This window comes from Babylonia areolata, chromosome 9 (assembly GCF_041734735.1).
Source record: "Babylonia areolata isolate BAREFJ2019XMU chromosome 9, ASM4173473v1, whole genome shotgun sequence".
Lineage (NCBI taxonomy): Eukaryota > Metazoa > Mollusca > Gastropoda > Neogastropoda > Buccinidae > Babylonia > Babylonia areolata.
In genome coordinates this window covers 15131830-15158502 of record NC_134884.1, presented here as the reverse complement: position 1 = coordinate 15158502, position 26673 = coordinate 15131830, and the positions used below count along the sequence as shown (strand labels likewise).

The 26673-nt window shown below is 46.2% G+C and overlaps 1 protein-coding gene across 1 annotated transcript in view; it reads left to right on the top strand.

The window, feature by feature from the left end:
* Positions 1–20423, top strand: part of LOC143285741 (uncharacterized) — a 93688-nt gene extending 73265 nt beyond the window's left edge. Inside the window, exons 7-17 of the mRNA XM_076593153.1 lie at positions 650–760; positions 2014–2115; positions 3264–3369; positions 6030–6237; positions 7900–8040; positions 10350–10437; positions 13504–13675; positions 14773–14863; positions 15208–15312; positions 19049–19265; positions 19738–20423. Coding sequence (XP_076449268.1) covers positions 650–760; positions 2014–2115; positions 3264–3369; positions 6030–6237; positions 7900–8040; positions 10350–10437; positions 13504–13675; positions 14773–14863; positions 15208–15312; positions 19049–19265; positions 19738–20019 — 1623 coding nt within the window. The 3' untranslated portion in view covers positions 20020–20423. The remainder of the gene's footprint in view (positions 1–649; positions 761–2013; positions 2116–3263; positions 3370–6029; positions 6238–7899; positions 8041–10349; positions 10438–13503; positions 13676–14772; positions 14864–15207; positions 15313–19048; positions 19266–19737) is intronic.
* Positions 20424–26673: the final 6250 nt, after the last annotated feature.

The following is a 26673-nucleotide window of genomic DNA, read 5'->3' as shown; positions in this document are numbered from 1 at the left end:
CTCTATCATCCAGATTTCTTAACATCTAGCAGGCTTGCCTAGGTAATCTTTCAATGTCGTTTTCAAAATCTTTAACCGATATCTCATGCATCTCACACTGCTGTTGATATATCTTCTTCTCCTCCTCCTCCTCCTCGTCGTTCTTCTTCTCCTCCTCCTCGTCGTTCTTCTTCTTCTCCTCCTCGTCGTTCTTCTTCTTCTTCTTCTTCTTCTTCTTCTTCTTCTTCTTCTTCTTCTTCTTCTTCTTCTCTTCCTCCTCCTCCTCCTCCTCCTTCTTCTTCTTCTTCTTCTTCTTCTTCTTCTTCTTCTTCTTCTTCTTCTTCTTCTTCTCCTCATCCTCGTCGTTCCTCCTCGTCGTTCTTCTTCTTCTTCTCCTCCTCGTCGTTCTTCTTCTTCTTCTTCTTCTTCTTCTTCTCCTCCTCCTCCTCCTTCTTCTTCTTCGTCTTCTTCTTCTCTTCCTCCTCCTCCTCCTCTTCTTCCTCCTTCTTCTTCTTCTTCTTCTTCTTCTTCTTCTTCTTCTTCTTCTTCGTCTACTACTGCTTCTGCATTGCCACTGCTACAAGTGCTGCTGCTGCTGCTGCTGCTGCTGATGATGATGATGACGATGATGATGATGATGATGACGATGACTGTTGACGTGTGTGTGCAGCTGTACGTGAAGGAAAGTGTGATCAGTGACTACCCCCGCTTCCCTCACCGCGGGATCCTGATAGACAGCTCCCGCCACTTCGTCTTCAAGGAGGTCCTCTTCGACATGATGGTCAGTCCGCTGGCTGCCCGCTGGGCTGGACAGGCTTGGAGTGACCCACTCCTGCTGGGTTCAGTTCAGATTTAAGATTGCAGCAAAACCGCGGCCCCGTGTTGCCAGCATGCACCTATAGCGCACGTTATAGTACCCACGGCAGCAAAAGGGTTGTTCCTGGTACAATTCTATGGGGGGGAAATTAGAAAATAAAAATTAGAAATCCACTTTGTTAGGAAAGGATATATACTTGCAAGCAGAAAAAAAAAAATACAAAAAAGATATGTGGCGCTCTCACCGTAGCGACGCGCTATCCATGGGGAGAGCAGCTCGAATTTCACAGAGATATTTTTTTTAGCAAAGAGTCACAACAATACAATACAATACAATAAATTTATTACCTCATAAAGAGAAATATTTTCAACAAGTACAACAGCAACAACAGCAAAATACATGGACAAAATACTCAACACAGAAACAAAAAAACATGACTCAAAAAGTTAAACATATGCGCACGGATATATGCATTGACACATTTACTTTATAAAACTGTAACTGATATTATTGATTAAGCCATGTATCTATTCACACCTGGATTGAGTGGGTGCAACAGCCGAATGGTTAAAGCACTGGACTTTCAATATGAGGGTCCGGTGTTCGAATCTCGGTGCACCTGGTGGGTAAAGGGTGGAGATTTTTCCGATCTCCCAGGTCAACATATGTGCAGACCTCCTAGTGCCTGAACTCTCTTCGTGTGTATGTGCACGCAGAAGATCAAATATGCACGTTAAAGATCCTGTAATCCATGTCAGCATTCGGTGGGTTATGGAAACAAGAATATACCCAGCATGCACACCCCCGAAAACGGAGTATGGCTGCCTACATGGCGGGGTAAATAAATTATAAAAAAAACGGTCATACACGTAAAATGTTACATGTCTGTCTGAGTGTGTATGTGTGTGCGTCTGAAATCTGATTGAATGACACAGGAAACGAATGATGAGCGCCCAGTGGCAGCCGTCAGTCGGCTCTACCCAGGTAGGCAGCCTGTGGTGCAAATGTCCCCGTGTTTGTAAAGCGCTTAGAGCTTGGGTCTCTGACCGAGGATAGGCGCTATATAAGTATCCACATCAATCAATCAATCAATTGAGTGAAGATAATCGGAGCGAAGTGCCTTGAACAGAAGTAGAAAAGAAAAGAAGATAAAGAAGAAGAAAAAAAATGAAGAAAGTGATGATGGACGCAGTGTGCTGTGACTGTGTGTTGCACAGGACGCCATGGAGATGAACAAGATGAACGTCCTGCACTGGCATCTGGTGGATGACCAATCGTTTCCCTATGAAAGCCAGGTGTTCCCTGAACTCAGTGCCAAGGTAGGTATGCTTCCTCCACGTCCACTTCTTCTTTCTCATTCTCCTCCTCCTCCTCCTCCTCTTCAACCTCCTCCTCTGCCTTCACCTCCGCGTTTATCTTACTCCTGAATTGGATTCGTATCTCCAGTGTAGTAGTTGTGTTTTTTTCACTTGAGCTCAGTGCAAAGGTGAGTATGATTATATCTACGCATCCTCTTCTTCCTCTCACTCCTCCTCTTCCTCCGTTTCCTCTTCCTTCTCCTCTTCGTCTTCCTCTTCCTCTTACTCCTCCTCTGTCTCCCTCTCTTCCTCCTCTCCTCCTCCTCCTCTTCCTCCTCCTCCTCCTCCTCTACCTCCTTCTCCTCCTCCTCCTCCTCTTCGTCTTCCTCTTTCTCTTACTCCTCCTCTGCCTCCCTCCTCTCCTCCTGTTCCTCTTACTCCTCATCCTCCGCCTCCTCTTTGTCATCCTCTTCCTCTTACTCCTCTTCTTCCACCGCTTTTATGCCGCTTCTGACTCGGATCAGTGTCTCAATAGCAGTCTTTTTACTTTGAGAACCAGGTGCTCCTTTACGCTTTTTGCCAAGGTAAGTATACACCCTCTGATTATTCCTCCTCCTCCTGCTTCTTCTTCTTCTTCTTCTCTTCTCTTCTTGCTCACCTTCCTTCTCTTCCTTTGTCTTTATTCCGCTTCTGAAATGGATTCATTTCTTTAATGCAATTTGGGAGGTTTTTTGTTGCTGTTTTTTTTTTCCCGCGAACTTAGTGCTGAGGTGAATATTTCTTCTTCATATCCTCTTCTTCCTCTTACTCCTCCTCTTCTCCTCACTCTCCTTACTCTCCTTCTCCTGCTCTCCTTCTTTTACCTTCTCCTCCTATGGCTTCAATCCACTTCTGGATTGAATTCGTCGTATCTCAAACACAGTCTTTTTTTTTTCCTTTGAGCTCAGTGCCAGTGTGAATATATATCCTCCATATCCACTTCTATCTCATACTGCTCCTCATCCTCTTCCTCTCTCTCCTCCTCCTCCACACCCCCCTCTTCTTCCTTCTCTTCTTCCTCCTCAAATTTTATTATGCTTCTGAATGATTTAGTTTCTCAAGTTCCACCCCCTCTGTGTGTGTGTGTGTGTGTGTGTGTGTGTGTGTGTGTGTGTGTGTGTGTTATCCAGGGAGCCTATCACCCAACATACGTCTACTCTCTGTCGGACATTGCCGAAATCATCGACTACGCCAGAATGCGAGGGATACGGATATTGCCAGAGTTCGATTCTCCGGGTGAGTTTTGCATCGTCGGCATTGTCTTTTTTTTAATTTATTTATAAAACCTCTTCATTTTTCAAAACAGATACCCACAAACCATTCCGCATGACACACACGGATTCTCACCAAATGTGGACTCCGACAGGCGTGGAGGAATATGTTGTCGCACAGTTCTGTGCGACGCCGCAGTGATTCTTCAAGGGGGAAGGAGAAGAAGGAAAGCAGCAGCCGAATAAGGAGAAGAAGAAGGAGAAGGAGGGGAGGAGGGGGAGAAGAAGAAGGAGGAGGAGGAGAAGGAGATCAGCAGCCGAATAAGAATAATTAGAAGAAGGAGGAGAAGAATAAGAAGAAGAAGAAAAAGAAGAAGGAGAAGGAGAAGTGGAAGAAGAAGAAGACATCCCATCAAACATTTCCATCGTTAACATGTACATGCATATTAATCATGAGTTAGGTTAAAGGTTAAAGGTCCCATACCTTTCTCAGCCATAGGGGCGGTGAAATCAGATTCACTGTGTCAAGGGGCTGGGCTAGGAAGGCGGGGCCAGTTCTTTTCTTCCGCCGTTTTAACCTTCCTCGACTAAGTCTGGACCCACATATCTAAAAATAGGTGGATAGCGCATACCTTCTTTGCTCTCCTTTGCTAACTGAAACCAGCGGAAGTGTTCAATCAGCCATTTTGCTTCTCGTGTCAGTACAGCGCGAAGCGGTGACTTCATATATGCAGCCGAGCGCTCAGCTGGCTTCACGGCAAGCTTTCACTTGCTCGCGGCGTTAGTTATTCTGACATTCCTGTGTGTGACTCCACAGCAAGTTTGCGCTACGACTCACTGCACTGTTTTCCTGTAATAACTTTGGTAAATAAACCATTGGCAGATTTCAATCAAGACACAACATTTCGCATGTCGTGGGGGCAAGCATAACGCGATTTCATCGAAGATACACGTTTACAGTTCAGAAACTACTACCAGTTAGCAAACGACTTCTCAAGGGACTGACGGCCGGATACGAGTAACAATATGTCGTCCAGTTGGCTTCAGCTTTCCTGGCCAGTGAGCTATCCAGAAATGTTTAGAGCTGTGGCCTGGACCCCATTCACACCTGGGTTGAGTGAGGACAATCGGAGTAACGTTCCTTTCTCAAGGACACAACACCAGGTCCAAACTGGGGATCAGACTCTAACCACTGGATCAGAAGTCCAGCGACTTAAATCGATTCTGCCACGGGGCCTTCTTGAAACCATGAGTACAGACTGTTAAAAAAAGATAGAAGAAGAAATTACATTTAATACAAAAAATAAACTAATTAAACGATAAATATATGTAATAGGCTGAGACAGGGGGGTACTGTTTTCAATTTGGAGGAGTGATTAAAGAATTAAAACGCTAAAACAATATTTTCTTGGATCAATCCTGTCGGCAACGCCAGCTGTGAACGACCGTGACCGAGTGTTCCGGGGGGGGGGGGGGGGGGGTATAGAAAGGGGATTTAAAAGAATTTACTAATTTTCAGGATAGAAAGAGTGGGGATAGAAACTTCCTCGCACAAGCCAGGTGCCAGTTGCATTGCTTGGTTCTAACTTTTTTTTGACAGTTACACGTGACTAAATACCTACGTTGACTGAACTACGCCATTGGTCAGTTCCATACTACACACAGTTAGTAGCGGGTTACGACCATACTAGGCTCTTCCGTCCGAGCAATGCAACTGGCTCCTGCAGGACGAACAGGGGCCAGACACAAGGGTTTTCTATTGTTTTATTACATTATCAGGAGAGATTTTTTTTTTTAAAGAGGAAGTAAAGAATAAGAAGAAGACAGTGTAGCAGAATTTTAGGCTGCTGACTGTACGCGACACAGAGCGTGTCTTCAACAGCAACGCTACGTGAAGGCTGAGCGACCAGCAGGAGCTTTCACTCAAAATTTAAATGGCGTCGCGCCACACGAATTGCAACAACAGGTTTATGGTTTTGTATTTGTATTTGTATTTCTTCTTATCACAACAGATTTCTCTGTGTGAAATTCGGGCTGCTCTTCCCCCAGGGAAAGCGCGTCGCTAAACTACAGCGCCACCCATTTTTTGGTATTTTTTTCCTGTGTGCAGTTTAATTTGTTTTTCCTATCGAAGTGGATTTTTCTACAGAATTTTGCCAGGAACAACCCCTTTGTTGCTGTGGGTTCTTTTACGTGCGCTAAGTGCATGCTGCACATGGAACCTCGGTTTATCGTCTCATCCGAATGACTAGCGTCTAGACCACTACTCAATGTCTAGTGAAGGGGGAGGAAATATCGGCGGCTGAGCCGTGGTTCGAACTAGCGCGCTCAGATTCTCTCGCTTCCTAGGCGGACGCGTTACCTCTAGGCCATCACTTATGGTTAGACTCAGTTATTGTTGTAAAACTGTGATACGCTGCGGCATGTGCTGTGAAGCGGGTCATTGTAGCCAGCTGAGCGCACGGCTACATATAGTTAACTGCCTCGGTGACGTCACTGATGACGTCTTCAAAAGAAGGGAAATGACGGACTTACTCTGGAAGGCTGAAAACTCGCGCGTTTGAGTGGTGTGTCTCCTGAAACACTTGCTGGCTAATTTCACTTTTTTTTTCTTTTTTTTTTTTTTTACATGATTTTATTTATTCATTAATTTATCAGTTGAATGATTCGGGTGACTGACGACAGGTCACACGTACTCGTGGGGCCTTAGTCGCCCGGAGCTGCTGACTCAGTGCTACTCGGGGTCGTCGCCCGTGAAGGGGTACCTGGGCCCCATCCACCCCGTGCACAACGCCACCTACCGCTTCCTGAGGGCCCTGTTCCAGGAGATCCTGCACGTCTTCAAGGACGACTACCTGCACCTGGGAGGGGACGAGGTCCCCCTGGGATGCTGGTCAGTCGGCCTTCACTTTTGGTGGTTTTATTGTTTTATTTTTATTTTATTTTATTTTATTTTATTTGTGTGTGTGTGTGTGTGTGTGTGATGGATGTGTTGTTTTTGCTCCGTTGTCTATCGCTCTCCTCTCCCCCCCCCCATCCTCTCTCTCTCTCTCTCTCTCTCTCTCTCTTCCTCTCTTCCTCTCTTTTCTCTCTCTCTCTCTCTCTCTCTCTCTCTCTCTCTCTCTGTCATAAATAATCTATTATGTGGTTCGTCCGTCGGGATCGATGAGTACCATCTAGTCATCCTGGGGGTGGTCGGGTTGGGCTCTGTGGGTGCGCAGATGACTGGTCAGGCCAATCCGCGCCCGGAAGGTTCTGACGCAGTGTGGACAGGGAATGGTGGCGGCTGTCGGGGATTGTCCCCGACAATCTATTATAATCAACCTAACAACAACAAGACCCTCTATACAGACTCGTTGGTCTCTTCTCGTTTCCCCCACCACCCCACCCTTGCACACATACACATACACGCTCTGTCTGTCTATCTGTCTGTCTGTCTCCCTCTCTCTCTCACTCCCTCTTTCTCTCTCTCTCTCTCTCTCTCTCTCTCTCTCTCTCTCTTTCTATCTCTCTCTCTCTCTCAAGTTCGGACGGCTTTTTGTTATTGGGGGGAAAAAAAATTACGGTTACCCTCTGGCGTCAATTTCACAACTTTTGTGACTGATTTTATGGAAAGTTGGATGGTGGAGGTGTGTTACACGTTTTGTATTGAAGCTTTGCATAGGCACTGATAAGCCCGTGAATAACTAATAGAGGGGGGGGGGGGGCTGCGCGTGTGAACGTGAACTCAATAAAATATGAGCGCACGTGTGTGTGTGCCTGGTAAATATGATTCTGAAGGCAACATTACAGCTGTACCGTCAACAACCAGGCGACCCTTTAAAGATGTATGAATGCGATTGTCGGTGTTGACAGTCATAGTTCAGTCTTATGTTGTTGTTGTTTTTTTGTTTGATTTTTTTTTTCTTTTTGTTCTTTTTAACACTATACCGCCGTTCATAGATTGTCTCCTTGCCAAAAGGATAGCATTGTCAATAGCAATAAAGCAATGTCCGTGTGCGTGCCCGTCTCTCTCTCTCTCTCTCTCTCTCTCTCTCTCTCTCTCTCTCTCTCTCTTTCATACATTGTCCCCCTTGCCAAAGGATAGTATTGTCCACAGCAATAAAACAATGTCCGTATCCGTCTCTTTCTCTCTCTCTCTCTGTGTCTCTGTCTCTCTCTCTGTGTCCCTGTCTCTGTCTCTGTCTCTGTCTCTCTCTCTCTCTCTCTCTCTCTCTCTCTCTCTATATATATATATATATATATATATATCCCTCTCCCTCTCTGTCTCTCAGTCTCTGTCTCTCTATCTCTGTCTCTCTGTCTCTGTCTCTCTGTCTCTCTCTGCCTCTCTGTCTCTGTCTGTCTGTCTGTCTGTCTGTCTGTCTCTCACTCTCTCTCTCTCTCTCTCTCTCTCTCTCTCTCTCTCTCTCTCTCTCTCTATATATATATATATATATATATATGTATCCCTCTCCCTCTGTCTCTCTCTCTGTCTCTTTCTCTCTGTCTCTCTGTCTATATGTGTGTGTATATATATATATATATATCCCTCTCCCTCTCTGTCTCTCCACAGGCAATCGAACCCCGAGGTGGTGAAGTTCGGAAAGCAGCTGAGCAAGGAGGAGATGAGTTCTCCAGGGGGCAGCGACCACCACAGCTACTATGGGGACCCCTTGCCGTCCATCCGCCTTGTCTATGAGTACTACGTCAACAGGTCAGGACAACAGGCAGACCCCCCACCCACCCCACCCCCACCCCCGAACCCCCAACCCCGCCTGCCCCCTCCCCCTTCCACACACACACACCCACACCCTGTCCTCCACCCCCCCCCACCCGGTCCACCACCCCCTCCTCCACCCTGCGTGACTCGCTCCATCTGTGTGGTCTTTCTCTGGTTGTCTCTGTTCCTTGTCTTGTTTATTCTTGTCTCTGTCTGTTCCTTGTCTTGTCTGTTCTTGTCTCTGTTCCTTGTCTTGTCTTTTCTTGTCTCTGTTCCTTGTCTTGTCTGTTCTTGTCTCTGTCTGTTCCTTGTCTTGTCTTTTCTTGTCTCTGTCTGTTCCTTGTCTTGTCTTTTCTTGTCTCTGTTCCTTGTCTTGTCTGTTCTTGTCTCTGTCTGTTCCTTGTCTTGTCTTTTCTTGTCTCTGTTCCTTGTCTTGTCTTTTCTTGTCTCTGTCTGTTCCTTGTCTTGTTTATTCTTGTCCCTGTCTGTTCCTTGTCTTGTTTATTCTTGTCCCTGTCTGTTCCTTGTCTTGTCTGTTCCTTGTCATGTCTGTTCTTGTCTCTGTCTGTTCCTTGTCTTGTCTGTTCTTGTCTCTGTTCCTTGTCTTTTCTTGTCTCTGTTCCTTGTCTTGTCTTTTCTTGTCTCTGTCTGTTCCTTGTCTTGTTTATTCTTGTCTCTGTCTGTTCCTTGTCTTGTCTGTTCTTGTCTCTGTTCCTTGTCTTGTCTGTTCTTGTCTCTGTCTGTTCCTTGTCTTGTCTGTTCTTGTCCCTGTCTGTTCCTTGTCTTGTCTGTTCTTGTCTCTGTCTGTTCCTTGTCTTGTCTGTTCTTGTCTCTGTCTGTTCCTTGTCTTGTCTTTTCTTGTCTCTGTCTGTTCCTTGTCTTGTTTATTCTTGTCTCTGTCTGTTCCTTGTCTTGTCTGTTCTTGTCTCTGTCTGTTCCTTGTCTTGTCTGTTCTTGTCTCTGTCTGTTCCTTGTCTGTTCTTGTCTCTGTCTGTTCCTTGTCTTGTTTATTCTTGTCCCTGTCTGTTCCTTGTCTTGTCTTTTCTTGTCTCTGTTCCTTGTCGTGTCTGTTCTTGTCTCTGTCTGTTCCTTGTCTTGTTTATTCTTGTCCCTGTCTGTTCCTTGTCTTGTCTTTTCTTGTCTCTGTTCCTTGTCTTGTCTTTTCTTGTCTCTGTTCCTTGTCTTTTCTTGTCTCTGTTCCTTGTCTTGTCTGTTCTTGTCTCTGTCTGTTCCTTGTCTTGTCTTTTCTTGTCTCTGTCTGTTCCTTGTCTTGTCTGTTCTTGTCTCTGTTCCTTGTCTTGTCTATTCTTGTCTCTGTCTGTTCCTTGTCTTGTCTGTTCTTGTCTCTGTCTGTTCCTTGTCTTGTCTGTTCTTGTCTCTGTTCCTTGTCTTGTCTGTTCTTGTCTCTGTTCCTTGTCTTTTCTTGTCTCTGTTCCTTGTCTTGTCTTACCTTGTCTCTGTCTGTTCCTTGTCTTGTCTGTTCTTGTCTATGTTCATTGTCTTATCTGTTCTTGTCTCTGTCTGTTCTTGTCTGTTTGTTGTTATTTTTTTGTGGGGAGGTTTGTTTGTTTGTTTTTCGTTTTGTTTTGTTTTTTTGTTGTTGTTTTTTTTTGGTTTTGTTTTTGTTTTTTCGTTTTTGTTTGTTGTTGTTGTTTGCTGCCCCATCATCTTTGTTTGTTGTTGTTTTTGTTTTTTTTGCTGCTGCCCCATCATCTGCGCCATTTGAAGATAATATGTGTTGGTTGGTTTTGATGGGGACATAATCCCGATTGACCGGCTGACTGATTGACTGATGGATGGATTGGTTGACTGATGGATGGATTGATGGGCTGGTTGATCAGTTGATGGATTGGTTGATCAGTGGATGGATAGATGGGTTGGTTGGTCAGTATATGGATAGATGGGTTGGTTGATGGGTGGATGGATTGATGGGCTGGTTGATCAGTGGATGGATTGATGAATTGGTTTGATCGGTGGATGGATTGATGGGTGGATGGATTGCTTGATCAGTGGACGGATTGATGGGTGTATGGATTGCTTGATCAGTGGATGGATAGATGGGTTGGTTGATGGGTGGATGGATTGATGGGCTGGTTGATCAGTGGATGGATTAGTTGATCAGTGGATGGATTGATGGGTTGGTTGATCAGTGGATGGATTGATGGGTTGGTTGATCAGTGGATGGATAGATGGGTTGGTTGATGGGTGGATGGATTGATGGGCTGGTTGATCAGTGGATGGATTAGTTGATCAGTGGATGGATTGATGGGTTGGTTGATGGGTGGATGCACTGCTGTGTTCAGACTGATGAAGGACATCAAGGAGCTGGGCCAGAAGCGGGAGGGCGTCAAGTTCATCATGTGGCAGGAAGTCATGAACAACGACCTCAAGGTACACAGGGGGCGGGGGGTTGTACGTGGGGGAGGGTGGGGGGTTGTGGCTTGTGCCTCTGTCTGTCTGTCTGTCTGTCTGTTTCCCTCATCCTGTCTATATCCCTGTTTCTCTCTCTCTCTCTCTCTCTCTCTCTCTCTCTCTCTCTCTCGTTATTTTTTCTCGCTCGTTTCCTGTATCTCTCTGTCTCTGTTCCTGTCTTTCTGTTTCTTTCTGTATCCCTGTCTCAGTCTCTGTCTGTCTCTGTCTCTCTCTGTCTCTCTCTGTCTGTCTGTCTGTCTCTCTCTCTTATTATTTTTTTTTCTCGCTCGTTCTCTGTATCTCGCTGTCTCTGTTCATGTCTCTCTGTCTCTCTCTGTCTCTGTCTGTCTGTCTGTCTGTCTCTCTCTCTCTCTCTCTCTCTCTCTCTCTCTCTCTCTCTCTCTCTCTTATCTCAGGCTTTATCCCTGAAGAAGACGAAGAAGAAGAAGAAGATGAAGAAGAAGGAGGAGGAGGAGAAGGAGGAGAAGAAGGAGGAGAAGAAGGAGGAGGAGGAGGAGAAGGAGTTTAACGACCTATTCAGGGCAAAACGCCCTACAGGTCAAGCTGTTCTGGGCTCGAGTCTTGGTTTGGTGAATTGAAGTTCGCGTTGTTCGATGGAGTTAAATTTCTGGCTGACAGTGGCAAGGCAGAGCGGACCGACAGGTTTATACCTCGTGAATCAGGTTTTAGTTTCCACGTTTAATGGAGGCCTGCGGGGAGGGGAGGGAGGTGTGGGGGATGGGGGGGTGGGGTGGGAGTGGGGCTGAGGGGCGGGGGGGGGGGGACAAGGGGCAAAGGGAGGGGGCTACGCTGGGAAATTTAACGCCAGTAGCTCCCTTCGTATACAGACTTCACAAAAGGGTTAGGGACCACTTCAGAAAATCCTGTATGTTTTCAGAATCTTTTTTTTTTTTTTTTTTTTTCAAAATCAAGAGATGATGTTGATTTATGCAAGTTGTAATAATCATGGTCTACCACTGGTCAACCTCTCGTTGAAAACACTGACACCTGTTTCAGTCACGCATGAAACATGAACGGCTTGGAAAAAAAAAATGCGTTTGGAAGAAAATGTCATTTTTCAGCCAAACATTTTCAATTATTCAGCAGCGGTTTATGAACGACAGCTGTGGGTTGTTTTTTTTTAAAATATGAACAAAAAAACAAACAAACAAAAAACTGAAAGTGTACACGCAAGAAAGCACTTCTGGTTATGAGGGGTACTCATTACAATGGCTGTATACATCACTCTTTGCCGAAAATTCAGCATCAAATTTCACCAAGGTTGCAGGATGAAAACTGTACTATAGGCTTCTTAACTGTGAACCCTGAATAGAACGCCATCCTATGAACACATTGGTCGATCGCTGTTTAGTGCTTGGCATTTTACTTGGCAGTCAGTGTCGGTCGGTTACGCCTGCTGTGGTACAGTCCAGTCATTACGTGCGATACGATTTCGTGACTTAACGATTTGCGCTGGAATGTGCTGTGGCAGCTTATTGTCTGGCGATTGGTTGTGTGTGTGTGTGTGTGTGTGTGTGTGTGTGTGTGTGTGTGTGTGTGTGTGTGTGTGTGTGTGTGTGTGTGTGTGTGTGTGTGTGTGTGACTTGACTTCACTTCACTTCACTTCACTTCACTTATTGTCATAAAATCCCGAAGGATTAATAGACACAACAAAGAACAAAGAGAACAAAGAAATAAACGGTCATCTAATACGCATGCACTGAAATACATAGTTGGCGAGTGTTTTTTGACAGTCGTCGCAGGTGAATAAATCACTTGGTTTTAGGATATTGTTTTGTATTTTTCTAGAGATCCTCTCTTATCTCTGTGTGTGTGCCTGTGTGTCTGTGTGTGTTTGTGTGTGTGTGTGTTTGTGTGCGTCTGTGTGTGTGTGTCTGTGTGTACTCTCTGACTTGCAGTCCCTGTAATGCTGTTTGTCTATCTGTCAATCTGTTTGTCTGTCTGTCTGTCTGTCTCTCTTTCTCTGATTATCCACTGTCTGCCTTTATCTCTGTGTCACTGTCACTGTGTGTCTGCCTTGTATTGTATTGTATTGTATCGTGTCGTGTCGTGTCATGTCGTGTCGTGTCTTATCGTATGACATTGTATCGTACTGTACTGTAATGTAATGTAGTATACTGAACTGTAGTGTACTGTACTGTTTGCCAGTATGTATGAGCTAAAATTTCAGATTGACGTAAGTTTACAGTTGGGCCAACAGCATAAAGTGAGAGCTGTATGATCAATGGTTTCTCCATTGCAATGGGAAATCATTTACATCTTAGTCTTCTGTTCAGGACTGTGACTCTCAAACCAGAAGGCAAAATTGCACTGGCTCTTAGTGCTGCAGCCTCGGGGGTTAGTTGGCCTTTGGGAGCCATCCCAACGCCGACTGCCCTAAAAACCCTCTTGGCCGTGAGAGTGGAGATGTAACTTGGTTAAGACACTCTCCACAATATTCAGATTCTAGCCCAGATAGTTGGGACAGCAGTTACCTCCTGTGTTCTGATGGTTATAGTTGAACACGACTATCATACATACTGTACTGTACTGTATTGCATCGAATCGTATTGCATCGCATCGTATTGTACTGTGTCCTGACGGGCGCAGTAGCCGAGTGGTTAAAAGCGTTGGACTTTCAATCTGAGGGTCCGGGATTCGAATCTCGGTAACGGCGCCTAGTGGGTTAAGGGTGGAGATTTGTCCGATCTCCCAGGTCAACATATTGTGCAGACCTGCTAGTACCTGAACCCCTTTCGTGTGTATTCGCAAGCAGAAAATCAAATACACACGTCAAAGATCCTGTAATCCATGTCAGCTTTCGGTGGGGTGGGTTATGGAAACAAGAACATACCCAGCATGCACCCCCTCGAAAACGGAGTATGGTTGCCTCTACATGACGGGGTAAAAAAAACAAAAAAACACGGTCATACACGTAAAAGCCCACTCGTATACATAAGAGTGAACGTGGGGGTTGCAGCCCACGAACGAAGAAGAAGGAGGAGGAGGAGGAGGAGAAGTATTGCACCTGTGTCCCCTTTGCAGCTGCCCAACGACACACTGATCCAGGTGTGGATGGGAGACATGGCTGACGTCAGCAGGGCCACGGGGCTGGGCTATGACGTGCTGTACTCCACCTGCTGGTACCTGGACCACGTGGAGTACGGCGTCAAGTGGCCCAAGTACTACCAGTGCGACCCCGTCGACACCAGCTATGGTCAGTGCCTGCAGCGGTGCAGGTGTGGTGGTGGGAAGAAGGGGAGAACGGAAGAGAGAATTAGTTCGGTCCTTTTGGGGGGCCTGCTTTGGGGTTGTTGGTGTTTTGTTTTTTTGAGGTGGGGTAGGTGTGTGGGTGGTTGGGTGGGGGGTGGGTAGGGTGTGTGTGTAACGCGTCTACCAGTGCGATCCCGTTGACACCACCTATGGTCAGTGTATGCAGCGTGCAGCGTGCAGGTGTGCGGTGGGGAGAATGGGAGAATGAGTTCGGTCCTTTTTGGGGTAGGTCTGCATTGGTGGTTGTTTTTTTGTTTTGTTTTTTTAGGGGGGGGGGGGGGGGGGGGGGTCGGAGTGTCGGGTGGTGATGGTGGGGGGTGGGGGTAGGTGTGGGGGTGGTGGTGATGGTAAGTGTGTGTTGTTTGGTTGCTTGGTTGGGTGTTAGTGTTGTTGTTGCTGTTGTTTTTTGGGATGGGGGCGCTCTTTGGGGCTGTTGATATTATTGTTGCTGTTTGTTTATTTTTGGGTGGATGGGGGGGGGGGGGGGGGGGGTTGTTGGGCAATAGTTGTTGTCATTTATTTCTTTGTTTGCTTTTGGGTGATGGGTGTTGTAGATTTGTTGTTGTCGTCGTTGTTGTTGTCGTTTATTCTGTGTTGAAGAATGTTGCGGAATAACCCACGCCAGAGGCGGTTTTTTGGTTTTTTTTAGTTTAGTTGCTGTGTTACCACAAAGACAAAAGATTGTACCCAATGTTTTCTGATTTTATGTTGCGGTTTGTGTGTGTGTGTGTTTGTGTGTGTGTGTGTGTGTGTTTGTGTGTGTGTGTGTGTGTGTGTGTGTGTGTGTGTGTGTGTGTGTGTACGTGTGTTTGTTTATTTTGTGGCGTTGGTATTTTTTGTTTTGTTTGTTTTAAATCGTTTTTATTGGGGTTTTTGTCGTTATTTTTTTTGGGGGGTAGGGTGATTTGACGTGTGTATTTGTGTAGGCGTTGTGTTGATCCAGCATGTTCACATCCCCGAGAATTAAATCATAGGCTCACTCCAAGTCTGTACTGGTATTGAGACTTGAGTTGAAGTGGATTGTGGTTGACGTTTGCGCAGGTTACAGAATCGAGGAGAAGAAGGTGAAAGGCGGCGAGGCCTGTCTGTGGTCAGAGTACATCGACAATGAGAACCTGATGCAGACCACCTGGTCAGTGCTGGGGATCTGGTTCCAACCCCCACTTCCCTTTTTTTTTTTTTTTTTTTTTTTTTTTTTTAGTAGTTGTTGTTTTATCTCTGTTTATGTTCATTTTCATTTTCTTTGCATGCGCGTGCATGATTGTGTGTGCGTGCGTGTGTGTGTTGTGTGTGTGCGTATGTGCGTGTGTGCATGCCTGTGTGTGTGAGATGATGACATTGACGACGACTACAACGACGACGACGACGACGACGATGATGATGATGGTGACGACGACGACGATGATGAAGATGATGATGATGACGATAACGATGATGACGACGACAAGGAATCGTAGCTATTATTTTTTTTTCCAGGCCCAGGACCTCGGCGGTGGCTGAGCGCTTATGGAGCAGCAAGGAGACGAAGAACGTGGACAGCGCGGGCCCACGGCTGTCTGAGCACAGATGTCGCATGCTGAGGTCTGTCCTCCTTTGTCCCCTTGTGTGTCTGTCTGTCTGTCTGTCTGTCTCTCTGTCTGCCTCTTTATCCGACGGGCGCAATAGCCGAATGGTTAAAGCGTTGGACTTTCGATCTGAGGGTCTCGGGTTCGAATCACGGTGACGGCGCCTGGTGGGTAAAGGGTGGAGATTTTTCCGATCTCCCAGGTCAACATATGTTGCAGACCTGCCAGTGCCTGAACCCCCTTCGTGTGTATACGCACGCAGAAGATCAAATACGCAAGTTAAAGATCCTGTAATCCATGTCAGCGTTCGGTGGGTTATGGAAACAAGAACATACCCAGCATGCACACCCCCAAAAACGGAGTATGGCTGCCTACAGGGCGGGGTAAATAGACAAAACGGTCATACACGTAAAATGTTATATGTTACATGTTTGAGTGTGTATGTGTGCGTGTCTGAAATCAGATTGAATGACACAGGAAACGAATGATGAGCGCCCAATGGCAGCCGTCAGTCGGCTCTACCCAGGTAGGCAGCCTGTTGTGTAAATGACCCCGTGTTTGTAAAGCGCTTAGAGCTTGGTCTCCGACCGAGGATAGGCGCTATATAAGTATCCATATCAATCAATCCGTCTGCCTATCTGTCCTATCGGGGAGATACAGGGGTTGATCTGGGACGTTACACCCCCCCTTACACGGCCACACCCTGGGTTCGTCTGCCACATGTTCCAGGGCCGGCAGTCCACAGGGAACTGTCGATGTTAAGTCGCCCGAACGCCACACACCCAGAAGAGGCCCTGCAAATGCCGCTGAGTTCACATTCAGTGTCTTCTTGTTTCAGCTTCTCTGTCGTTCTTGTTGTCTCGCTTCCGTGATATCGCCTGCCAGTGCTCCTGTTGTTGTCTGACATGTCACGTCAGTTTTCTCATCTGCTGTCCCTGTCCTGTTGTCCCAACTGTCATTCCTGTTATCTCGCCGTTTTAATTGCCCCCTGTTAACAGTCTTACTGTCATTCCTGTCATCTCGCTATGTTAAATGCCCCCTGTTAACGATCTTGCTGTCACTCTTGTTATCTCGCCGTGTTAACTGCCCCCTGTTAACAATCTTACTGTCATTCCTGTTATCTCGCCATGTTAACTGCCCCCTGTTAACGATCTTACTGTCACTCCTGTAATCTCGCCATGTTAGTTGCCCCCTGTTAACAATCTTACTGTCATTCCTGTTATCTTGCTGTGTTAACTGCCCCCTGTTAACAGTCTTACTGTCATTCCTGTTATCTCGCCATGTTAACTGCCCCCTGTTAACAATCTTACTGTCATTCCTGTTATCTCGCTGTGTTAACTGCCCCCTGTTAACAATCTTACTGTCATTCCTGTTATCTCGCCGTGTTAACTGCCCCCTGTTAACAATCTTACTGTCATTCCTGTTATCTCGTAATGTTAACTTCCCCCTGTTAACAATCTTACTGTTATTCCTGTTATCTCGCCATATTAACTGCCCCCTGTTAACAATCTTCTGTCATTCCTGTTATCTCGCCGTGTTAACTGCCCCCTGTTAAGTCTTACTGTCATTCCTTTTATCTCGCCGTATTAATTGCCCCCTGTTAACAGTCTTACTGTCATTCCTGTTATCTCGACGTGTTAACTGCCCCCTGTTAACAATCTTACTGTCATCCCTATTATCTCGACGTGTTAACTGCCCCCTGTAAACAATCTTACTGTCATTCCTGTTATCTCGCTATGTTAACTGCCCCCTGTTAACAATCTTACTGTCATCCCTGTTATCTCGACGTGTTAACTGCCCCCTGTTAACAATCTTACTGTCATCCCTGTTATCTCGCCGTGTTAACTGCCCCCTGTTAACAATCTTACTGTTATTCCTGTTATCTCGCCGTGTTAACTGCCCCCTGTTAACAATCTTACTGTCATCCCTGTTATCTCGACGTGTTAACTGCCCCCTGTAAACAATCTTACTGTCATTCCTGTTATCTCGCTATGTTAACTGCCCCCTGTTAACAATCTTACTGTCATTCCTGTTATCTCGACGTGTTAACTGCCCCCTTTTAACAATCTTACTGTCATCCCTATTATCTCGCCGTGTTAACTGCCCCATGTTAACAATCTTACTGTCATTCCTGTTATCTCGCCGTGTTAACTGCCCCCTGTTAACAGTCTTACTGTCATCCCTGTTATCTCGCCGTGTTGACTGCCCCCTGTTAACAATCTTACTGTCATCCCTGTTATCTCGCCGTGTTGACTGCCCCCTGTTAACAATCTTACTGTCATCCCTGTTATCTCGTTATGTTAACTGCCCCCTGTTAACGATCTTACTGTCATTCCTGTTATCTCGCCATGTTAACTGCCCCCTGTTAACAATCTGTCATTCCTGTTATCTCGCCGTGTTAACCGCCCCCTGTTAACAATCTTACTGTCATTCCTGTTATCTCGCCATGTTATCTACCCCCCCGTTAACAATCTTACTGTCATTCCTATTATCTCGCTACGTTAAATGCCCCCTGTTAACAATCTTACTGTCATTCCTGTTATCTCGCCGTGTTAACTGCCCCCTGTTAACAATCTTACTGTCATTCCTGTTATCTCGCCTGTGTTAACTGCCCCCTGTTAACAATCTTACTGTCATTCCTGTTATCTCGCTGTGTTAACTGCCCCCTGTTAACGATCTTACTGTCATTCCTGTTATCTCGCCGTGTTAACTGCCCCCTGGTAACGATCTTACTGTCATTCCTGTTATCTCGCCGTGTTAACTGCCCCCTGTTAACAATCTTACTGTCATTCCTGTTATCTCACCATGTCAAACTGCCCTCTGCTATTTCACGGACTCTCATTCCTGTTATCTGATCATGTTAACGTTACACCCCACCCTCCACCCCCACCCCCCCCCAAACCCCCACCCCCATACACGTTTATTTCACTGACAGTTACTCCTCGTCATCTCATCTCTTGGTATTCACACCTACCGTCACTTCCTGTTTTTTTCCCACATCTGTCATCTCACCCCGTCTCCGCTGTGATCTCTCCTTGTTTTCCTTTCAAGTGTCTCACCAGCTCTCACGTCCCTCTCTGCTTTGATGATAACCTAGTCTGTCTCTTGACTTGACCCAGTTTGGCAAAACACACACGCGTGTCACGTGCTATGCCGTGTTGTGCTGTGCATTTTCATCTCTTAATGTATCACCGGCTCTCACATATCCTTCTCTGAAATGATGATTACCTTCTGTCACTTGATTTGACCCAGTTTTTCGCAAAACACACAGAGAGTGTCACGTGCTGTGCTGTGCTGTGCAGTCTCAAATGTCTAACCAGCTCTCCCACACCTCATTCTGCTATAATTATCGCCTCGTGTCACTTGACTTGACCCAGTTTACAAGTGTTTTGCTGTGCAATTCGTCTCCAGTGTCTCACCGGCCGGCTCTCACGCCCGCCTTCCTGCTATAATTATCACCTTCTGTCACTTGATTTGACCCACTTTCGCAAAACACACACACACACAGAGTGTCACGTGCTGTGCTGTGCTGTACTGTGCTGTGTTGTGCAGTGCTGTGCAGTGCATTTCGTCTCTAATGTCTCACCGGCTCCCCCACCCCTCTATTCCCCGCCCTTCTGTTATAATCATTACCTTTCTGCCACTTGAATTGATCCAGTTTAAAAAAAAACCAAAAAAACACACAAAGAAACAACATAAAACAAAAATAAAAAACACGAGTGGCACGTGCTGTGCCGTGCTGTGCTGTGCAGGCGGGGACTGAGCGTGGGTCAGATCAGCGGGCCAGACTACTGCCTGCGGCCTGGGGTCGCGCGGGGCCGACTGCGGGCGCCACCGCCCAGGTGCCGGGGGTCCGGATGCGGAAGGGGGAGGGGGGGGTCGGACCCTGAGAGCCGCCCTGTGGAGACCCACTCCGACATCAAGTTCCGGGTCAGGACGGAAGGGGGCGCCACTGCTGACTGCTCCTCGGTGAGTGTGGGTGGTGGTTGGGTGGGTGGTGTGTGGATGGTGGTGGTGGTGGTGTGCGAAGGGGTGGTGGTGGTGGTGGAAAGTGGGGAAGGGTGGGGGTAGGGGGCTGGGAAAGAGAGAGAGGAGGAGGTGGAAAGAGAGTGGGAGGGAGGGAGAGAAAGTGTGTTATGGTGGTTGAGGGGTGTGTGGGGGGGAGGGGGGGTGTGAGGTTTGGTGAGGTGAGAGAGAGGGAGTGAGAGAGAGAGAGAGGAGGAGGAAGAGGAAAGAGAGAGTGGGTGGGTGAGAGATGGAGAGAGAGAGAATGTGTGGGCACACACACACACACACACACACACACACACACACACACACACACGTACACACAAGAAACACTTTTACTTTTCTTTTCTTTTTTTTCTTTTTTTTTCTTTTTTTTTTTTTTAAGTGACGAACATTTCAATCCGTCCTCTGTCCTCTGTCTGGGTGTTTCCAGATGGGAGGCAACGTGGCCCTCCTCCTCCTCCTCCTCCTCATCGCCTTCCTCCTCCTCCTCTCCCTGTCCCGCTCCTCGGGCAAGCTGTACTCGGCACGCCTGTGTCGTCATCGCACCATCATCGCCGTCTTCCTCGCCCTCCTCTTCGTCTACTTCATGTGCTACACCACCATGTGGCTGCACGTCTTTGAGTTCTCGGGGTCCTTCCAGCGCAAGAGACACACCGCTGCCGCTGCCGCTGCTGCCGCCGCCTCCTCCTCCTCCTCCTCCTCCTCCTCCTAGCCTAGTCCTTGTCCTAGCCCTAGCCCTAGCCCAAGTCCTTGTCCTAGCCCTAACCCTAGTCCTAGCCTAGCGCCACTGCTGAAGATGGTTGGATGCTTGTCCTTTAAGTTTTTGCTGGATTTTGTTGTTGCTTTTTTCTATTTGTTTGCTTTTGACGTCTTAGCACCACTGCAGAAGAGGGTTGGGTGCTTGTCTTTCCTTTTTTTAACTTTCTTTTTTGAGCGGGGGGGGGGGGGGGGTGGAGGGGCAGGGAGGGGAGGGAGGGGGGGTGCTGGGGTGTGGCATCCTAGCCTAGCCTAGCCTAGACTTGCCAGACAACTCCTCGCTTAGCCGAGCTTCACTGCTGAACAGGCCAGGTGTTGATCCTTTTGTTTTGCTGTCGTTGTTGTTGTCTAGGGGGTGTGGGGTGGGCGAGGAAGAAAACTGGGGAAGGTGGAAGAGAAAGAGGGAGAGGGGAGGGGAGGGAGAAGGGAGGGGAAGAAGGTGGAGAAAGAAGGGGTTGGTTGGGGGTGGGGGGGGGGTCGAGGAGGGGTGGAGAAGGGAAGGAAAAGGGTCAGAATCAGAGAGTGTGTGCAGGTGACTTTTTTTTTTTTCTTTTACCTGCAGGCTCACTACACTGTGACAGTTGGATTTTTGTTTGTTTGTTTGGTTTTGTTTTTGTTTTGTTTGTTTATCCCCGAAAACGGAGTATGGCTGGCTACATGACGGGGTCAAAACGGTCATACACGTAAAAGCCCACCCGTGTACGTACGAGTGAACGTGGGAGTTGCAGCTCACGAACGAAGAAGAAGTATAGTTTGTTTAGATTTTAGAATTGTTTAGTTTTGTTTTGGTTGGGTTTGAGGGGGGCGGGGATGCTGAAAACAGTCGGAGCGAGGTCTGGCTTTAGGCTGTCTTTTGCTTTCGTTATGTTTTTGTTGTTGTTGTTGTTGTTGTTGCTTTTCTGGTGATCACTGGAATCCAGGGCGACTGGTTTCTGGAAGGAAGGTGAGTCGAATGGTCTGATCTCACGGTGAACGGAAATAAAGAGAAAAAAAAAAGGTGATGGTTACGTTTTGTAGGCTGGAGGGATGAGATTCTTCTGAGATTCCCATTCGACCCCCTCCAACCTCCTCACTCTTCCCCCCCCCCCTGGCCCCCCCCACCTACCTTCACCCCCACCCCCGACCCCCGACCCCCGCCCAGCCATCACCACCACCACCGCCACCCCTCCTCCAACAGATCCGCACGAGGATGTCTGTGACGTTCTGTGTTGGTGTTGAGAACACGGGCAACGTTTGCGCGGTGGGAGATTCTGTCAGGAACGGAAGTGATGGGGATATCAGGCACCGACATCCGTTTTGCAGAGACCCAGGCTTACACACACACACACACACACACACACACACAACCGACAGACCTGGAGGAATCTGGTGCCAGTTGCATTGCTTGGTTCTAACTGTTTTGACAGTTACACGTGACTAAAAATGCCTACGTTGACCGAACTACGCCATTGGTCAGTTCCATACTACACACACAGTTAGTAGCGGGTTACGACCATACTAGGCTCTTCCGTCAGAGCAATGTAACTGGCTCCTGGTGAACAGTTCTTCAAGTTGGCGCCCCAGCGACTTTCCACAGAGCTAGGAGAGAAGAGGAAGAAGAAGAAGAAGAAGTGAAAGAAGAGGAAGAAGAAGACGTCTTTGTGGTCACAACGACGACTATTTACTTACTGATTTGTTTGTGTGTGTGTGTGTGTGTGTGTGTGTTATTTCTGTTTTTTTTGTTTATGGTGTTACTTTTTTTTTCTTTTTTTCTTTTTTTTTTTTTTTAGAAAGACAATCAGCTTCTCAATTCCGTTTTCAAGGACTGTGGAGAGAAACGGTGTGCTCCTTGAAGGAATGTGGAAGCCAGGCCCAGCATTGTGCTGCAAACAAGGTGTGTTCTTGTTTCACACACAGCGACCATCAAAACTGTTGTTGGTGCAACGTGGAAAAAACTTTGTTGTGATTTTGTTGTTGTTGTTGTTGATACAAGAAATGAATGACTCCTGTAACGCAAAAAGCACAAACGCGATCGCGTACTTGTGTGCACTTGCACACACACGCACACACACACACACACACACACACACACACACACGCACACACACTCTCTCTCACACACACACATATGCACACACACGCATGCACGCACGCACGCGCGCGCACACACACACACACACTGACTCGCTCTCTCAAACTGCGGTGCTGAGGCGGCGCCCTCACATGAGGCTGGATAGACGTGGTGAGAGAGAGAGAGAAAAAAGACAGATGAAAGTGGGAAGTTTGTGTTTATATTTCTTTTTATCACAACAGATTTCTCTGTGTGAAGTTCGGGCTGCTCTCCCCAGGGAGAGCGCGTCGCCATACTACAGCGCCACCCATTTTTTCTATTTTTTTCCCGTGTGCAGTTTTATTTGTTTTTTCCTTTTGAAGTGGATTTTTCTACAGAATTTTGCCAGGAACAACCCTTTTGTTGCTGTGGGTTCTTTTACGTGCGCTAAGTGCATGCTAGCACACGGGACCTCGCTTTATCGTCTCATCCGAATGACTAGCGTCCAGACCACCACTCAAGGTCTAGTGGAGGGGGAGAAAATTTCGGGGGCTGTGCCGTGATTCGAACCAGCGCACACAGATTCTCTCGCTTCCTAGGCGGACGCGTTACCACTAGGCCATCACTCCACTCGAGCTGAGTTCTTTACCCAGTAGAATGATGTGATGCCTGCCTGGATCTTGGTGACCACAGCTGCTGGCTGTGTGGATGTCTCACTGGTTGGTGAGTTCGCTTTTGCTTTGTTCTTTTTTTTCTTTTTTTTTTGTCTCCCTCACACAGCCATCTTCTCTTTCCCCTTCTGATGTGCCCATTTCCATCACCTCCAACACTACCACCACCACCCCTCTCTCTGTCTCCCTTCTTCTTCTTCTTCTTCTTCTTCTTCTTCTTCTTCTCTGTCTCTTTGTTTCCCTCAGAACCCAATTTCCCGTGACCACTAGTAATCCAAATTTCCCACACACAAAAAACACGAAGAACCCAATTTTCCCAAGGCTACCAAGAACCCAATGTCCCCCCATAACATCAAGAACCCAATCCCCCCCCACCCCCCACCCCCATAACATTAAGAACCCAATGTCCCCCCATAACATTAAGAACCCAATGTCCTCCCATAAAATTAAGAACCCGATGCCCCCCATAACATTAAGAACCCAATGTCCTCCCATAACATTAAGAACCCAATGTCCCCATAACATTAAGAACCCAATGCCCCCCCCCCCCCCCCCCATAACATTAAGAACCCAATGTCCCCCCATAACATTAAGAACCCAATGTCCCCCCATAACATCAAGAACCCAATCCCCCCCCATAACATTAAGAACCCAATGTCCCCCCATAACATTAAGAACCCAGTGTCCCCCCATAACATTAAGAACCCAATCCCCCCATAACATTAAGAACCCAATCCCCCCATAACATTAAGAACCCAGTGTCCCCCCATAACATTAAGAACCCAGTGTCCCCCCATAACATTAAGAACCCAATTCCCCCATAACATTAAGAACCCAGTTTTCCCAAGGCCACCAGGAACCCAGTTCTCACGAAACCTCCTAGAACCGACTTTCCACAAAAAAAACACAGAGAGCCCAGTTTCCCCAAACCAAGAGCCCAATTTCACCAAAACCACCAATAACCCAATTTCCCCCAAATCACCAAGAACCCAGTTGTTGGTTGTTTTTTTGTTGTTTTTTTTTCTTTTTCTAAAACCACCAATAACCCAATTTCCCAAGACCACCAAAACCAGGTGACTGATCGTGAGAGCGGGGAAGAGGGTAGAGGTGGGATAAAGATGAAATATAATTATTTATTAATAAAAAACAAAAAGAAAAGAAAAAAAGAGAGAAAGAGGGAGATGGAGGAGGATGAAGTAGTGAGAGAGAGGGGGTGACGTGTACATGTGGTGCTGTGGAACCTTAATTTATTCAACTTACGAGACACCCCCAGCCCCACTCTAACCACCACCCCAAGCCCCCACTCCCACTCTAACCACCACCCCCACCCTCACTCCCCACTCTCCCACCATTGTATACGCGCGTCAACAGGAAAGGGAATGCAGGGTACATTTTGTTGTTATTGTTGGCGTTGCTCTTGGCGTAAGTCTGTGTCAGTTTTCGTTAAAATTCTTGTTACCGTTAAAATCACTATGTGATTGCTATTGTTGTTGTTGTTGTTGTTGAGAATGCAGGGTCCATATTATTAGTTGTAGTATTATTACTGTTGTTAATTACTGTTGTTACGATTGTTATTTGTTTGGCTGGAGCGTGAGTTATGATTATTAATTTTTGTCTTGGTAGGGGGTGTCATAAGGCATTTGTATCCATTCCTTTCTGTCTTATATTTCTTAACTTAAAGCTTGGAGTCGAATTTTGTTCAATGTCCCGTCACATACTGATGAATGCAGACAATATGTTATCAATAATTACGTTTGAATGTTATTGTTGGAAAGGTAGCGAAGAGCAGTGTGGGGCTGAGGGGCGAGGGGGCGGGGGGGGGGCGTGGGGGTGAATGATGAGTTGAGGGAAACCTGGTAGAAGGGTGGAATCAAAGATGTGTATTTGAAATACATATTTGATAATTAAGCACAGTTAAAGAAAATTACATAATGGACTTCGTTAGAGGTGAAGTCGTTAATTTGACAAGAAAAAACAACTGATGGTGAATGTAAACAAGCCACACAAGTCATTCGGATGAGACGATAAACCGAGGTCCCGTGTGCAGCATGCACTTAGCGCACGTAAAAGAACCCACGGCAACAAAAGGATTGTTCCTGGCAAAATTCTGTAGAAAAATCCACTTCGATAGGAAAAGCAAATAAAACAGCACGCAGGAAAAAAATACAAAAAAATGGGTGGCGCTGTAGTGTAGCGACGTGCTCTCCCTGGGCAGAGCAGCCCGAATTTCACACAGAGAAATCTGTTGTGATAAAAAGAAATACAAAATACAAATACAAAAAAACAAAAAACAACAACAACAACAACAAAATCAACGTTCCCAGTGACTTGTGATAACACACACTTTGTTGCAGGTAATGCTTCATCGGATCACAGTCCAAAATCATATATTATGCTTAACTGTCATATCACTGAAACAACTGCACTTGAATTTTAGTGCGATACTTAGCCCGTACTGATTTGGATAATAGTCTGAGAATTAAACTGAAAGCAGATGTAGTGGAGCGCACGTGGTTCACCCCGCGCAATTTGACGCCTCCTTTGAAAATGAAACTAAACACTGAAATTTGGCGTGATGATGGCAAAGAGGCTGCCAGCTGTTCGAGCTGACTCTTCTTTGTTTCAGGCTCTGTTTCAGTTTCTGTTTCAGTTTCAAGGAGGCGTGAGACTGAGCCATACACGCTACACAATTTCTGCTGTAGAATAACAATAACAAGAAATCATATAGGGTGTAGATATCTGACTTGAGCATAAACGCAACGCTCCGCTCAGTGCGTTGGGAACAGATAATAGTATGATAGGAATAGATGAAAATATGGCAGATGATGATATAAATATGATAATTTAAATAGATAATAATATGGTAAATGAACCTGAAATGAAATGGGATGGACATACCTAAATCAAATAAACAAACAAGATAAATGAATCAAAACAGCAACAAGTGAATACATTTAACTATGTTATTCAGAGGGAAGTTTTAAAAATCAAATAAGAATAGGAATGGGCCATGTTCGATTAACCTTTTGCACACTCATACACGTGTTCATACTCACACAAGCGTGGTCGAACACAGAGAGAGAGAGAGAGAGAGTCAATCAGAAAACGCCCTTGTGAAAAGCAACAAAAAGCAAAAGAGTGTGTATTTCGCGTGATCGTACTTAAGTTTATTTTTTTTCTCTCTCTCTCTTTCTCTCCAGTTATTCTTCAAGAACACAATGTGATGGCTGGTTTGTTTTCGATTTAACATGTCTTTGTTTTTGTTTCTTTCTTTTTTTGTGATGTTTAGACGAAATTGTTGTTGTTGTTGTGTGTGTGTGTGTAATTACGTATTTTGCTCGCATCTAACCAGAGCCCGTTTTAGGAGTTCTGGCGCTGACAGAAATGTCATGACAGGTCAATACATACGTTCGTTAAGAACAGCATTATTTTTTTGTGGTTCTTGTTTAATTTTGTTTTGGAAATGCTGCAGTTGATTCTGTTGTTGTTTTCTTCTGTAGCGGTACAAACGTTGTGTGAGTGTGTGTGTGTGTGTGTGTGTACATTCCATAGAATTTTAGCATGGATAGAGAGTAGTGTACCCGAATATGGCTTTTTCTTGTTGTTGTTGCTAAAATTGGATAATCGTCATCATCATCATCATCAGTTATCATCATCACCAATCACCATCATCATCAGGAGTAATAGCAGTGGTGGTGATGTTGTTTTCTTGTTAGTAGCACTAGCAGTATTCAGTTTTGCGCATTCGCGATTGAGCTGAAAGGTTATTAATCCTGAACTGACGACTGAACGTTTCAACACTCGTTTTATTTTCAGGTGTTTGAATCAGCATTATACCGATCATCCTTTGATTAATCTGTCATGCATGTCCCTTGTATACATTGTTATATGTCTTTGAAAATACTATCAT